General features: G+C 43.1%; 1 protein-coding gene across 1 annotated transcript in view; it reads left to right on the top strand.

The window, feature by feature from the left end:
- The first annotated feature begins 264 nt into the window (after window positions 1-264).
- Window positions 265-14,788, top strand: part of FARSB (phenylalanyl-tRNA synthetase subunit beta) — an 84,612-nt gene continuing 70,088 nt past the window's right edge. Inside the window, exons 1-6 of the mRNA XM_056564907.1 lie at window positions 265-457; window positions 4,431-4,486; window positions 5,215-5,369; window positions 10,691-10,763; window positions 10,945-11,060; window positions 14,555-14,705. Of these exons, the coding sequence (XP_056420882.1) occupies window positions 400-457; window positions 4,431-4,486; window positions 5,215-5,369; window positions 10,691-10,763; window positions 10,945-11,060; window positions 14,555-14,705 (609 nt within the window). The 5' untranslated portion in view covers window positions 265-399. The remainder of the gene's footprint in view (window positions 458-4,430; window positions 4,487-5,214; window positions 5,370-10,690; window positions 10,764-10,944; window positions 11,061-14,554; window positions 14,706-14,788) is intronic.

The raw sequence follows: 14,788 nt of genomic DNA, 5'->3' as shown, positions 1-14,788 counted from the left end.
AGATCACAGTTTCCGGTTTCAGCTCAGGACCCCCGTCTTGCGTTCCAAGCCTCCATATGACTCCATATAGCGATTGGTCAAGCCCTGCCTAGTCCATTGTGATTGGATAAAGTAAAAGACCGCACGTGTAAGTGATGCAATGGATAGTACTGTGCGGATGGGTGGCCATGATTCTGCCTGATTCCAGACCGAAAATAATATACGACACATGATTAAAGAGTATAATTTAAAGTGTGTAGATGTAACACAATATGTAATGTGAAAAGTCCACAGAATGTTACACCGGACATTACACTCGGTAGTCGCACTTCTATTTGATCAGGCGCTGTGGACACACCAGTGTGGGGAGAGGTTTACCAGTGTGGGGAGGACCTTCCCTACCGGGATAGAAGTTTCACCATGCCGACTGTCAGTGTGAAGAGGGATCTGCTGTACCAGGCCCTGGGCCGGACATACAGTATGTGCCGCTCTGTATACAGGGGGAGGCTTATGTATAGATAATTACTGTGTGAACTGTGAATGTGACTTCTCATATGACACGTTGTGATGATGTAGCAGGTTATTGAAGCGCCATAAAATCATTCATATGTGATGTATAGCAGCTGTGGGTTAGTTTTTAGAGCAGTGGTTCCCAACCAGTGTGCCTCCAGCTGTTGCAAAACTACAACTCCCAGCATGCCCGGACAGCCGAAGGCTGTCCGGGCATGCTGGGAGTTGTAGTTTTGCAACAGCTGGAGGCACACTGGTTGGAAACCACTGTATTAGGCTGCTTTCACACTATAAAAATACCTCTGTTATAAACGCCCATTATAAAAACCCTGGAAATTGGCCGTTAGAAAATCCCACTATAGTCTATGGGATTATTCCAATTCCCGTTATCGCCCGTTATTTTGTAACGGGCGAATGAACTGAAGAAATGGTGCATGCACTATTTCTCCCATTACTTAAGGACAACGGGTTTTTCCGTTTTTGCACTTTCGTTTTTTCCTCCTCACCTTTTAAAAATCATAACCCTTCCAATTTTGCATCAAAAAATCCATATGATGGCTTATTTTTTTGCGCCACCAATTCTACTTTGTAATGACGTCAGTCATTCTACCCAAAAATCTACGGCGAAACGGAAAAATAATCATTGTGCGATGAAATTGAAGAAAAAACACCATTTTGTAACTTTTCGGGGCTTCCGTTTCTACGCAGTGCATTTTTCAGTAAAAATGGCACCTTATTATTCTGTAGGTCCATATGGTTAAAATGATACCCTACTTATATAGGTTGGATATTGTCGCACTTCTGGAAAAAATCATAACTACATGCAGGAAAATTTATACGTTTAAAATTGTCATCTTCTGACCCCTATAACTTTTTTATTTAACTGCGTACGCTGCAGTATGAGGGCTGGTTTTTGTGCCGTGATCTGAAGTTTTTAGCGGTACCATTTTTGTATTGATCGGACTTTTTAATCACTTTTTATTCATTTTTTCATGATATAAAAAGTGACCAAAAATATGTTATTTTGGACTTTGGAATTTTTTTGCGCATACGCCATTGACCGTGCGGTTTAATTAATGATATATTTTTATAGTTCAGACGTTTATGCACGCGGCGATACCACATATGTTTATATTTTTAATTACATATTTTTTTATGGGAAAAGGGGGGTGATTTGGACTTTTATTAGAGAAAGGGTTAAATGGCATTTATTAACTTTTTCTTTTGCAGTGTTATAGCTCCCATAGGGATCTATAACACTGCACACACTGATCTTATACACTGTTCACTGCAAAGCCATAGCTTTGGATTGATCAGTGTTATCGGCGGTTGATTGCTTAAGCCTGCATCTCAGGCTTGGAGCAATCAATCCCCGAACGGACACACAGGAGGACGGTAAGAGGACCTCCGCTCATGTCCCAGCTGATCGGGACACAGCATCTTCACTGCGGGGGTCCCGATCAGCCCCATTGAGCAGCCGGGAAGGTTTCACTTTTGTTTTAGACGCGGCGTTCAACTTTGAGCGCTGCGTCTAAAGGGTTAATAGCGCGCGGCACCGCGATCGCTGCCGCACGCTATTAGCCCCGGATCCCGGCCTCAGATACATGAGGCCGGGACTGACCCGATATGACACGGGGTCATCGCGTGACCCCGCGTTATATCGCAGGAGCTGGCCAATGACGTAAATATACGTCCTTGGTCATTAAGGGGTTAATTTCGGGGGGGCGATAATGGGTTAAAACGGCTATTGGAAAAATCCCATAGACTATAATGGGATTTTCTCACGGCCTATTTCCAGGGTTTTTATAACGGGTGTTTATAACGGAGGTATTTTGATAGTGTGAAAGCAGCCTTTAGAGTGTGCCAGCTTTCCTATGGAAGTCAGTGCTTTCACCATGTTTGGGGTTTCAGTGGCTTGGACACAGCCGGTGATCTTCTGAGTGTAAACCAGTCTCATTCTGTAAAGTGCTGCAGTCTACACATATACACTTGGAAAATGATCTAAAAGTAGTCACTAGCTATGCTCAGGCCTCTGAGATCAATGGGGCCCATGCCCATCTGCAAGGATACATTGAAATCCTATTTTCCTGGTGCCTTGAAATACACAACCATGACCTGAAAACAGTCTCAGTGAAATTAAAGGGGTACTCCCCTGATTTTTTTTTTTTAAATCAACTGGTGCCAGAAAGTTAAACAGATTTGTAAATTACTTCTATTAAAAAATCTTAATCCTTCCAGTACTTATGAGCTGCTGTATGATGCACAGGAAGTTCTTTTCTTTTTGAATTTTCCTTTCTGCCTGACCACAGTGCTCTCTGCTGACACCTCTGTCCATTTTAAGAACTGTCCAGAGCAGGAGCAAATCCCCATAGCAAACCTATCCTGCTCTGGACAGTTCCTAAAATGGACAGAGCTGTCAGCAGAGAGCACTGTGGTCAGGCATAAAATCAATTCAAAAAGAAAAGAACTTCCTCTGGATCATAACAGCAGCCGATAAGTACTGGAAGGATTAAGCTTTTTTTAATAGAAGTAATTTACAAATTTTGTTTAACTTTATGGTACCAGTTCATTTAAATTTTTTTTTTCCAGTGGAGTAACCTTTAAAGGGGTACTCCGTTGCTAGACACCTTATCCCCTATCTACGTGCACACCCATAGACATGAATGGAAGGTGCTTCACGTGACCTCACAAGGGGGTGTGGTATATCGTCACAACCACAGCCTCCCAAACCCAGCTTTCTGAACACAATGTTCAGGTCACGGAGGGGTCCCAGCGGTGGGATCTCCACAATCGGAAGCTATCTGATTGGTTGCTATGGGAAACTGGGCTTTTGATAAATCTCCCCCCAAAGCCTTTAAAGGGGTACTCTGTTGCTAGACATTTTATCTTCTAATCATAGGATAGGGGATCCTATGATTAGGGGATAAATTGTCTAGCAACAGAGTACCCCTTTAAAGGCTTTGGGGGGGAGATTTATCAAAAGCCCAGTTTCCCATAGCAACCAATCAGATCGCTTCTTTCATTTTTCAGAGGACTCTATAAAAATGAAAGAAGTGATCTGATTGGTTGCTATGGGCAGCTTGGCATCTTTCCTCTGCTCAGGTTTTTATAAATCTTCCCTTTTGTCCAGGATTATAAAAACGCCACTTCTAAACTCGCTCATGTGCACCACTGCTCCAGTCATTGCCTGTGGTGCTACTGAAGAGAGTGCACACTGTAGCAGAGAGCCGAGTGGAGGTCCATTTTAAAATCTACCATTTTATATTAAGAATGTATCTGATTGTGACTTATATAAGTAAAAACAAATGATGACAAACTTCAGGAGACCATGAGTAACTACTAGCATATTTGATCAGTAGACGACCAGCCAGATACAAAAATGTTTTCATTGAAAGCCCAATGCAAATTGAGTACAATCACCCCAGCCCCCCCCCCCCCTTTTAAAGGACATCTGCAGAGTGATTAACACTTATCCCCTATCCACAGGATAGGGGATATGTGTTTGATCGCGGGGGGTCCGACCGCTGGGACCCCCTGTGATCTCCTGTACGGGGCCGCGGCTGTCCCGTGCAGGGGGCGTGCCAGCCGCAGCATGACGTTGCAGCCGGCACACCTCCTCCATACATCTTTATGGGAGAGGCGGGGAGGCAGCGTTCGTGCCTCCCCGTCTCCCCCATAGAACTGTATGGGGACGAGGAGGAGACGGGGCGTCACAGTCGACCTCTAGGTTGACGCTACGTGCCTTAGCGCTCACCATGAGTACTAATGGCGGCGCCCTGTTAGGGAGATAGCGGGGGGTCCCAGCGGTCAGACCCACCACAATCAAACACTTATCCCGTATCCTGTGGATAGGGGATAGGTGTCATACCTCTGCAGTTGTCCTTTAATCATCTGCCAAACTTCTATGTACATAAAGTAAATGATTCTCTTTCTCTTTGCAGCTGATGAAGAATTTGATGAACTCTGCTTTCAGTTTGGACTGGAGTTAGATGAGATTGTAAGTAATACTACTTTCTTAAAGGAGTTGTCCAGTGAAAAATAACTTATCACTTATCCACAGGATAGGGGATAAGTAGCGGATCGTGAGGTTCGAGCACTGGGATCCTCAGTGATCTCCTGAATGGGACCCTGGCTCTCTGTGAGAAGCACATGCATGTGAAAGACACCTAAGTACAGCAGTAGGGCATCTCTAGCCCTCCCATAGAAATAAATGGAGCGAGATACGTGCGAGCGAGACATGTTATAATTGGTGCAAAGGATAAGTGAGGTAGTCACCCAGTTGTGTCACCACTTTATTTTACACAGGGCCTCTAAAAAACTATTTGAGGTGGAATCTGATTTTTCTATTCACAGTTGTAATGCATCTTCCCCTGTATGACACGACAGATCAGGACCACTACAAAACACATTGCGGCCCAAAATATTATTTGGCTTTGTGAAGACTAGTTTCCCTTTAGCTGTAAGAGGCCAGAAAACTGTGATTTAGGGGGTACAACTGACCTAAAGGGAGTAGGAGGATCACCAGTGATGATTCTTTCTTGGTTTTGCTTCTTAGTAAGGCAAAGCCACAAATTTTGTTAACTAGTCAAACACAATTTGTGATAGACAGGACGCTAGATCTTGGCTTTCTCTTCTGAAGATAAGATTGGTAGGAGGAAGGAATTCTGAAGCAATCACTGGTAATAGTTATTTCTTTCCAAATAGAATATTTGTTTTCTATTGCAGACCTCTGAGAGAGAAATCCTTAGCAAAGAGAAAGGTGATGATAAAGTGGAAGGAGCGTCCGATGTTGTTCTTTTCAAGATTGATGTGCCTGCCAACCGCTATGATCTGTTGTGTCTGGAGGGACTGGTTCGTGGGCTGCAAGTGTTTAAAGAAAGGTCTGTATTTATCCATCTTTACATTCAACTGTAGTGAGGAAATAAATCCCTTACAGATACACAGCCAAAAGAGTTTATTGAGAATTTATGCTCCCAGTGGCTCTTCTGTGTTTATCCATCTTTGTTTTTAGGGACCGTTTCTTAATTTTAACATCACCATGTGAGGGCTTAAAGTGTAACTCTGATCACACTCCAGTCACAGGATATCTGTTTAAAGACTACATTGATAAGGATACAGAGTCATTGGAATACCTTTGCAAGTCTATGGCAAATCCGTATTCTGATCACTGTAGTCTAAGGGAAAGTTTCTGTAGATTTAATTGGGGTACTCCGCTGTTCAGTGTTTGGAACAAACTGTTCTGAATGCTGGCGCCGGGAGCTTGTGATGTCATAGCCCCCCACCCCCCTCATGACTTCACGTCCTGCCCCCTCAATGCAAGTCTATGGGAGGGGACGTGACAGCCGTTTGTTCCAAACACTGAGCAGCGGAGTACCCCTTTAAACAGATATCCTTCTGCCGTAGTGTGATAGGAGTTATGCTTTAAATTTGTGGTCATAGGTTGTTTTCCTAATGGCGCCATTTGTGGGTATTGACAAACTCATTATTTATTTTCAGCATTTACTGGGTGATATAATTTACATGTTATCTTTATTCTGCAGGTTGTTTACAGCCTTACCAAATTTTATATATATATATATATATATATATATATATATATATATATATATATATAGATTAGTTAGGAGTAGCCGTATTAGTCCAGTGATGCAAAAAGCAAAATCATCGGTAGTTGCAGTATCTTGTAATACCTTTTTTATTGGACTAGCAAGATAGCTATAGGACGATAGACTACAGATAAGGATGGGGGGGGGGGGGGGGGGGGGGGGCTGGAGAGCAGAGGTGAGAATGGTGGTTACGCTGGACAGAGGATAAAGGACAATTTTACTACAGAACCCCATAGACTGAAGATAAGACTTAGACAGGGGGAAGGGGAGCAGGGGTGTAATGGTGTTAGAGCAGGGAGAGGGAAGACAGTTTAGAAACTTGCCTGCCAACTCCATATTGGTAACAGTGGATGTAGAATCTGTATAGCAACATCCCACACAGAGATGGAATTGAGGCCTGCTCACTGTTCCTCTCCTCCCAGACCCACAATCAGAAATACAGCCCTCAGATCATCACCAAACTAATAGAATTCATTCTCACACACAACTACTTCAGCTTCAACAGTGAAATATACCTAGAGATGATGGGAACTGCTATGGGGACCAGGATGGCACCACAATGTGCCAATCTGTTCTTGGCTGACCTTGAAGAGCGATTCCTGAATACCCAAATTCACAAACCCTACAGATACTACAGATACATTGATGATATTTTCATTGTTTGGACTGAAGGAGAGGATAAACTCAAACAATTTCATGATGCCTTCAACACATTTAATCCATCCATCAAACTCAAAATGGACTTCTCTACAGAAAGTGTAAACTTTCTGGACACCACTGTAACTATAAACAAGGACACAATACAGACATCTGTATACAGAAAACCCACAGACCGATCCAGCTATCTACACAATTCAAGTTCCCATCCGTCCCACACCAAGAAAGGCATCATATACAGCCAAGCCATCAGGTACCACCGCATCTGCTCCAACCCTGATGACAAAAAGGTTACAAACCAAGGACCATCCATAGGAAAATCCACTCTGCTCATCAAACACCACGTAAACACCTGCTGCAATACAGAGAGAAACAAACCTCATCACACATACCACTGGTAACCACATACAATCCCACCCTTGAGGAAATACGCAAAATCATCAAGGACCTGCAGCCAATACTAGCAGAAGATGAGGTGTTAAAGCAAATCTTTCCTGAACCACCCATCTTGGCCTTCAGACAACCACCCAACTTAAAACAAAAGCTGATCAATAAGAAACTATCCACAGACACATCAGATACAGACAATGGGACCAAACCATGCACCAAACCACGCTGTAAACTCTGTCAAAGCATCTGCACAAATTCTGAGGCCTCCCACAACAACAAGACATACAACATCAAGGGACAATACTCCTGCACCACAGAGAATGTAGTCTACATGATACAATGCACCAAGTGTGACCTGGGATGTTACATAGGTGAGACCAGCCAGCCACTCAATAAAAGGATGAACCTCCACAGATCGTCCATCAACAACCATAGAGAAAAGGACTATTGCACCCCAGTTGGACACCACTTCACTCAAACAGGTCACTCCCTACAGGACCTCAAAATCAAGATCCTGAAAGGAAACTTCAAGAACACCCAGGAAAGAAAGAGATTTGAAGCCAAAATGATAGTTTTTTATGACTCCAAAAATAGAGAACTTAATGTGGATTTAAGCTTCTTATCCAATTATCAAAATGTCCTATAACCTTTGCTAAACTGTCTTCCCTCTCCCTGCTCTAACATCATTACACCCCTGCTCCCCCTCCCCCTGTCTAAGTCTTATCTTCAGTCTATGGTCCTGTAGCAAAATTGTCCTTTATCCTCTGTCCAGCGTAACCACCATTCTCACCTCTGCTCTCCAGCGCCCCCGCCCCCTCCTCATGCTTATCTGTAGTCTATCGTCCTATAGCTATACAGTTTATAGCCCAACTTAATGTCCATTCTCCACATATGTTGTTTTAACCCCTGCATATTTTGTGAGATAGAACGTGTGTTTTCTCCTTGTGAGCTCAGAAATGCTTATGACTTGATAAAGGGAGGAATCCCAAAAGCTTGTCTCTACATAATCTTGTTAGTCCAATAAAAAAGGTATTACAAGATGCTCCAACTACCGATGATTTTGCTTTATATATATATATATATATATATATATATATATAATTTTTTTTTTTTTTTTTTTGCCCAGTGTAAACACTTTAAAGGACAACTGCAGCGGAATTACACTTATCCCCTATCCACAGGATAGGGGATAAGTGTTTGATCGCGTGGGGTCCGACCGCTGGGACCCCCCTCGATCTCCCTAACTGGGCGCCGGCATTAGCGCCCATGGTGACGTACCGTCGACCTAGAGGTCGACGGTGACGCCCCATCTCCTCCTCGTCCCCATACAGTTCTATGGGGGATGCGGGGAGGCACGAATGCTGCCTCCCCGCCTCTCCCATAGAGATGTATGGAGGAGGCATGCCGGCCGCAATGTCATGCTGCGGCTGGCACGCCCCCTGCACGGGAGAGCCGCGGCCCCATACAGGAGATCGCCGGGGGCCCCAGCGTTCGAACCCTCAGCGATCAAACACTTATCCCCTATCTTGAGGATAGGGGCTAAGTGTTGGTAACGCTGCAGATGTCCTTTAAAGGTGCATTCACACACACACCATGTCCTCTGGGGATTTTAAATTGCAGATTCACGGTTGTTTAAGGGGAAAACTATTCCTCGTGGTTCTGGGGGGCCTAAGACCTTTGACTGTCATAGCAACCCATTGGCCCCTTGCAATCATGCTGTGGCCAGACCATTGCATCTAATGTGTAAAATGGCTACAGCTAAGATTAAAGGGGTACTCCGGTGAAAACCTTTTTTCTTTTAAATCAACTGGTGGCAGAAAGTTAAACATATTTGTAAATTACTTCTTTTAAAAAATCTTAATCCTTCCAGTACTTATTAGCTGCTGAATGCTACAGAGGAAATTCCTTTCTTTTTGGAACACTGATGACATCACGAGCACAGTGCTCTCTGCTGACATCTGTGTCCATTTTAGCAACCATGCATAGCAGATATATGCTAAAGGCAGCATGGTGGCTCAGTGGTTAGCACTGCTGCCATGCAGCATTGGGGACTTGGGTTCAAATCCTACTAAGGACAACAATAAATAAAGCGTTATTATTATAATAACGTCAGCAGAGAGAACTGTGCTAGTGATGTCATCAGAGAGCATTCCAAAAAGAAAATAATTTCCTCTGTAGAATTCAGCAGCTAATAAGTACAGGAAGGATTAAGATTTTTTAATAGAAGTAATTTACAAATATGTTTAACTTTCTGCCACCAGTTGATTTAAAAGAAAAAAGGTTTTCACCGGAGTACCCCTTTAATGTTATCGCTGCAGATTGTGTAGGCTCAGTTTGTTCATCATCCCTACTCCATACAATTACATTGCTTTATGCTATGAGCCTGACACAAAGGCATTAAAAGAGTTGTCTAGGAATAGAATATAAAGATTACTCTTGGTCCAGGCATAGTTCTCTTTCTGTTATTGGCTTTTTGTAATACCAGACACAGCTTCTGGACATGAGTGGTGCTCTGTAATCTTATCCTGGACAACCTGCATATTTTAATCATGTGTTTCTTCTACCACCCAAAAGTGCCATCTAACCAAACATATTAGTAGTTCCCTTACTACCCATTATTTGATTTCTCTTCTGGCTGTGTGCAAATGTGCATCTATATGAGCATCTGCCTAACTTGTATCTGTGTGGTATGTATATGTGTGTGTGTATATATTAGGGATCGACCGATTATCGGTATGGCCGATATTATCGGCCGATAATCACCATTTTGGGCATTATCGGTATCGGCAATTACCTTGCCGATAAGCCGATAATGCCCCGTCCCCCACACCGCACCGCGACCGCATCAACCCCCCAACACGCCGCACCACGACCGCCCCCCCCACCCTCCGAGTCAATAAAAAAAATTAAACTTATCTGTAATGGGGGTGGTCTGGGCCATCCTTCCTTCCTGTAGTGTCCGGCGGCATTCCGGGTGGAGGGTGAACCGGTCCGGGCTGTCCTTCTCCGGGGGTCATCTTCTCCACTCCGGGCAGGCTCCGGCCTAGTACGCTGCATAGACACCGCTACGTCGTGACTTCAGGTGCGTCGCTGCGTACGGGTGTCACTGCGCAGCGGCGTCTATGCAGCGTACTAGGCCGGAGCCTGCCCGGAGTGGAGAAGAGGACCCCCGGAGAAGGACAGCCCGGACCGGTGCACCCTCCACCCGGAATGCCGCCGGACACTACAGGAAGGAAGGAAGGCCCGGACCACCCTGACAGGTAGGGGGAGAGAAGCGGGTGGTGGCGGCGGCGGCCTATGGCCCTGCAAAAGCCACTGCAGTGCATTGATTTAAAGCGCCCGCTTTAAATCAATGATCTGCAACGGTGTCAAGGGGGGATAAATAGCCGATGACTTATACCGGAATATCGCTATAAGTTATCGGCTATCGGCCCTAACCTCCACCGATTATCGTATCGGCCCTAAAAAAACGATATCGGTCGATCCCTAGTGTATGTATGTGTGTGTATATATATACTCTTATGTATTTTCCTTTTTCTCCTTTACAGTATTGATGCCCCTAGATATAAACGTATTACACCCGCAGACAGTCAGCTACAAAGACTCTTCATCACAGAGGAGGTGAGTATTTGTTGAGCAGTTTCCTTCATTTATACCTCTGCTTTATAATTTACGTAGCAGGGGTGTTGTCATTTTAGCTTCCTGTTTTTATCTGTTACCATATTTTAAGGGATAATACTTTCCATCGGTCTGTATGTTGTAGTATGCAGAAGACTAATGCATTTGGTATTATGTATGTTAGACAGCTGCAGTTCGCCCCTTTGCAGTGGCTGCTGTGCTCCGGAACATAACATTCACCCAAGAGCGATATGAAAATTTTATTGATCTACAAGAAAAACTTCATCAGAACATATGCAGGTACATTTTTTCCCATCATGTGCAGTTTTCCTTATTGCTCTTATTATGGGGGGCTGGAGACCGGGCTGTCAGGAAGCTCCTCTGACTGATTTTACTCTGAGACAAAGTAAAAATAAAAAGATTTCAAAGTTGTCCATAGAATTTAAATCTGTATTCCAGTGACTGACATGTATGGCCTATCAACGTTTCTACCATTACTGCACTAAACCCAGGTCAAAAGGGAGCAGAGGAATCGCTTATGTAGGTTTCTGTGAAACAAACTATTGAACAAAAGTGGCATTGTGCCATGAGTTTGCCAGGTTTTTTGAGATGGGTTTCTTTTTCTTGAAGCTATGGAAATATGATGGCAGCTACAAGGTTTTTGATCATCTTCTGAACATAGCAGCAAAGACAATGCAACTAATTGTCAAAACTATGTGGTCAAATCTCATTATACCCACAGATCTGTATCGTGGACTGTACATTTCTGTTGCTTATTATCTGTAGGGATGTTTAATTGACTGCTTAAAGTGACCAACCCCCTGAAAATGACATTGCATTGAAAAATAGCTTGGGGTGCCCTGATCACACACCTTTTTACAGTTTCTTGATACGTCTTCCATTCCTAAAATATGAAGGTTTATAGTTTGTCTGGCCACCTTAGTTCTATGGGAGAACCAAAGATTGCTGAACGGCTCTCCCATAGAACTATATGGAGGGGGCGTTGCGGCCTCCTCTTCAGGCGGGGGTTGTGACACACTCCTGTGCTAGCACACAGGGGCTTCAAACAGGAGAGCTCTCGGACCTTATAAAACTTATCCCCAAAACTTATCCCCAATCCGATGGATAAAGATAAGTTTTTGAGCATGAGACTTATCCTTTAATTTTAGTAATGAGATTTCAGGTGTTGGGTTCAGCTGTTCACTAATAGCCATTCATTAAATAGCATAGGGAGTCCTGCTGAAAGCTCTTTTTACAGTTTCTTAATATGTCCTTCTGTTCCTGACATATGAGGGGGGGATATTTTGCCTGACAATTCAGTGAATCGTTATCACCGAGAAAATTCCTCCTGATCGACTAAATTAGAGTACAATATAAAACATAGCCTTTAATAATTAAAAAATTCTAAAGATCAACACACATCAATACAGTGAATAAATGAAAATGTGTACAGTGGTGTCAAAAAATTTCAAAAAGGTCAATAGATGAGCCCGGAGGTATACCATCCCAATATAAGATAAATCTAAGAGAGGGACAGCATGTTTCTCAGATAACAAAATTGATGGGAGGGGCATATAGATGTACAGCTGTAATATATGCGTATAGCGGGTAAATATCCAATACCTACAGATATATTGATGGAAACTTGAAACAAGGTAAAAGTGCCCACTAACGGCTAAGATTCCCACTCTTCTGTCCCTGCCTTTTGAGGGACCCACCTCCTTAACAGGGTGGCCTCAACCACGGTGCCGGGCCCTACTCTAAGTGAGGGAGAAAATTAAAAATTAAGAGGCAGTAGGCAGCAGACTATGTTGATGTGGGTGTATACCCCGGGGCTCAAAATATGACCAAAAAACAATGATTTATTGGTGCTAGAAAAACGTGCCAGAAAGAACAACAAATACAAGTAGCCAAGACAAAGAAGTTATATCCCAGATAACAATTCCTATGCGTTTCACCTGCCTAATAGTTGAAGGATCATCAGGGAACAGAACTTGGCACAAAATTGTTTAAAATACAAGATACAGATGTAACACCATTATTTGTATAGTTACAATTTGTATATGTCAACAACAGGCTCAGCAGCAAAAACAATGAGAAAATATATTAGTAGCTTAGTTGCGTGGGATAGGTGCGATAGCTAGTGAGGTTAAATAATAATAGTGTGTGGACTGTGATGGTCACAACAGCCACAAGATGTATTCAGCCTCATAAGGATGGTGCTACCATTTCAACTACCAACTGCAAATATCTAGAACCACAATGATGCCCATAGAGAAAGAATAGTATAAATGACCTGTGCAGATATATATATCGCTTTACCCTTTTAGGTTAAGCTACACTATGGGGGATCTAGGCCGCTTTATGTCCCCTAGCAAAATAGTAGGTGTAAACACTGTAGCTAAGGGGATACAGAGAAAGCATACAGATGACAGCTTAATGCGACAGTCCATCAAAAATACATAGTCCTATGCTTAGAACTAGACAAATCCCTCATACACATCAGATAATGATACACACAGATGTGTACGCTAATTAGTAATACATAGATGAGCGAAAAACGCTGTGGTGTGTAATGGCACACACACGGGGAATATACTTATGCATCCCCGATAGTTTAATGGTCTGAACCAAGGGCAACTCTTAGTTGGTATACATGATCATGTGCAGGCCCGATGGCATGCTGCAGGCTAATGTGTCCGCAGACACCAGGGATTTTAAAGTCCCGTGGTATACCTGCTTTCCGGTGATGTCAGGAGATATGAAGGGAACACCACTTCACGGTGGAACGCACATGTGCTCAGAACTAGCACGCATATGCGGCGCTCATTCACCGACACGCACAGGACGCCAGTGCGTCTCAACATGACATATGCGCTCCAAACACCGGAAGTGTCCAGAAGCAAATACACCTACGGTAATAGGCAATTATTAATATGTTTCAATTACGGGATATATTCATAGAGGGAGCTAACATTTATTTACCCACTATACGCATATATTACAGCTGTACATCTATATGCCCCTCCCATCAATTTTATCTGAGAAACATGCTGTCCCTCTCTTAGATTTATCTTATATTGGGATGGTATACCCCCGGGCTCATCTATTGACCTTTTTGAAATTTTTTGACACATTTTTTTGATTTTTGTGACACCACTTTACACATTTTCATTAATTCACTGTATTGATGTGTGTTGATCTTTAGAATTTTTTTATCGATTATTATTAAAGGCTATGTTTTATATTGTACTCTAATTTAGTCGATCAGGAGGAATTTTCTCAGTGATTACTGTTCTATAATCCTCATGACGTCCATCATGATGGGTACTTTGACCATGTAAATTGGCGTTGTTCGAGATCGGTGATATTACAATTTAGTGAATCAGTCAGATCGGTGTGAACTTAATTTAAAAAATGGGAGTGACTATCAGGTGTTTGGTGGGATTATACAGTCAGGGGGTGTGTAAAACATTCACACCCCCTGACTGTATAATCCCACCCAAAACCTGATATTCACTCCCATTTTTTAAATTAAGTTCACACCGATCTGACTGATTCACTGAATTGTCAGGCAAAATATGCCCCCCTCATATGTCAGGAACAGAAGGACATATTAAGAATCTGTAAACAAGAGCTGTCAGCAGGACTCCCTATGCTATTTAATGACAGTAAAATCATAACTTTTAGGGAGTTGGCCACAGGTCCTTTTTACCATTGTCTATCGGTCTGCTTTCTGCATTATTGGAGGTGACAAGCTGATAGTTTGTTGTATCAATCTCTTTGTCTCCTAGGCGAAGAACATTGGTGGCAATTGGAACCCATGATCTGGACACCATCACAGGACCATTTATTTACACTGCAAAGCCTCCCTCCAGTATAAAATTCAAGCCACTTAACCAAACAAAAGAGTACACTGCACCAGAGTTGATGGAGCATTACCGGGTGAGTGATGCTTCTTACAACATGTTGCACTTTTGTACATGTTGTTCCTGGAGGCAGGACGTTATAATCTGTAAAGATAATAA

The sequence above is a fragment of the Hyla sarda genome, chromosome 3 (assembly GCF_029499605.1).
Source record: "Hyla sarda isolate aHylSar1 chromosome 3, aHylSar1.hap1, whole genome shotgun sequence".
Taxonomy (NCBI): Eukaryota; Metazoa; Chordata; class Amphibia; order Anura; family Hylidae; genus Hyla; species Hyla sarda.
Note: the sequence above shows the minus strand (reverse complement) of the source record. Positions and strands in the feature narration are given on the sequence as shown.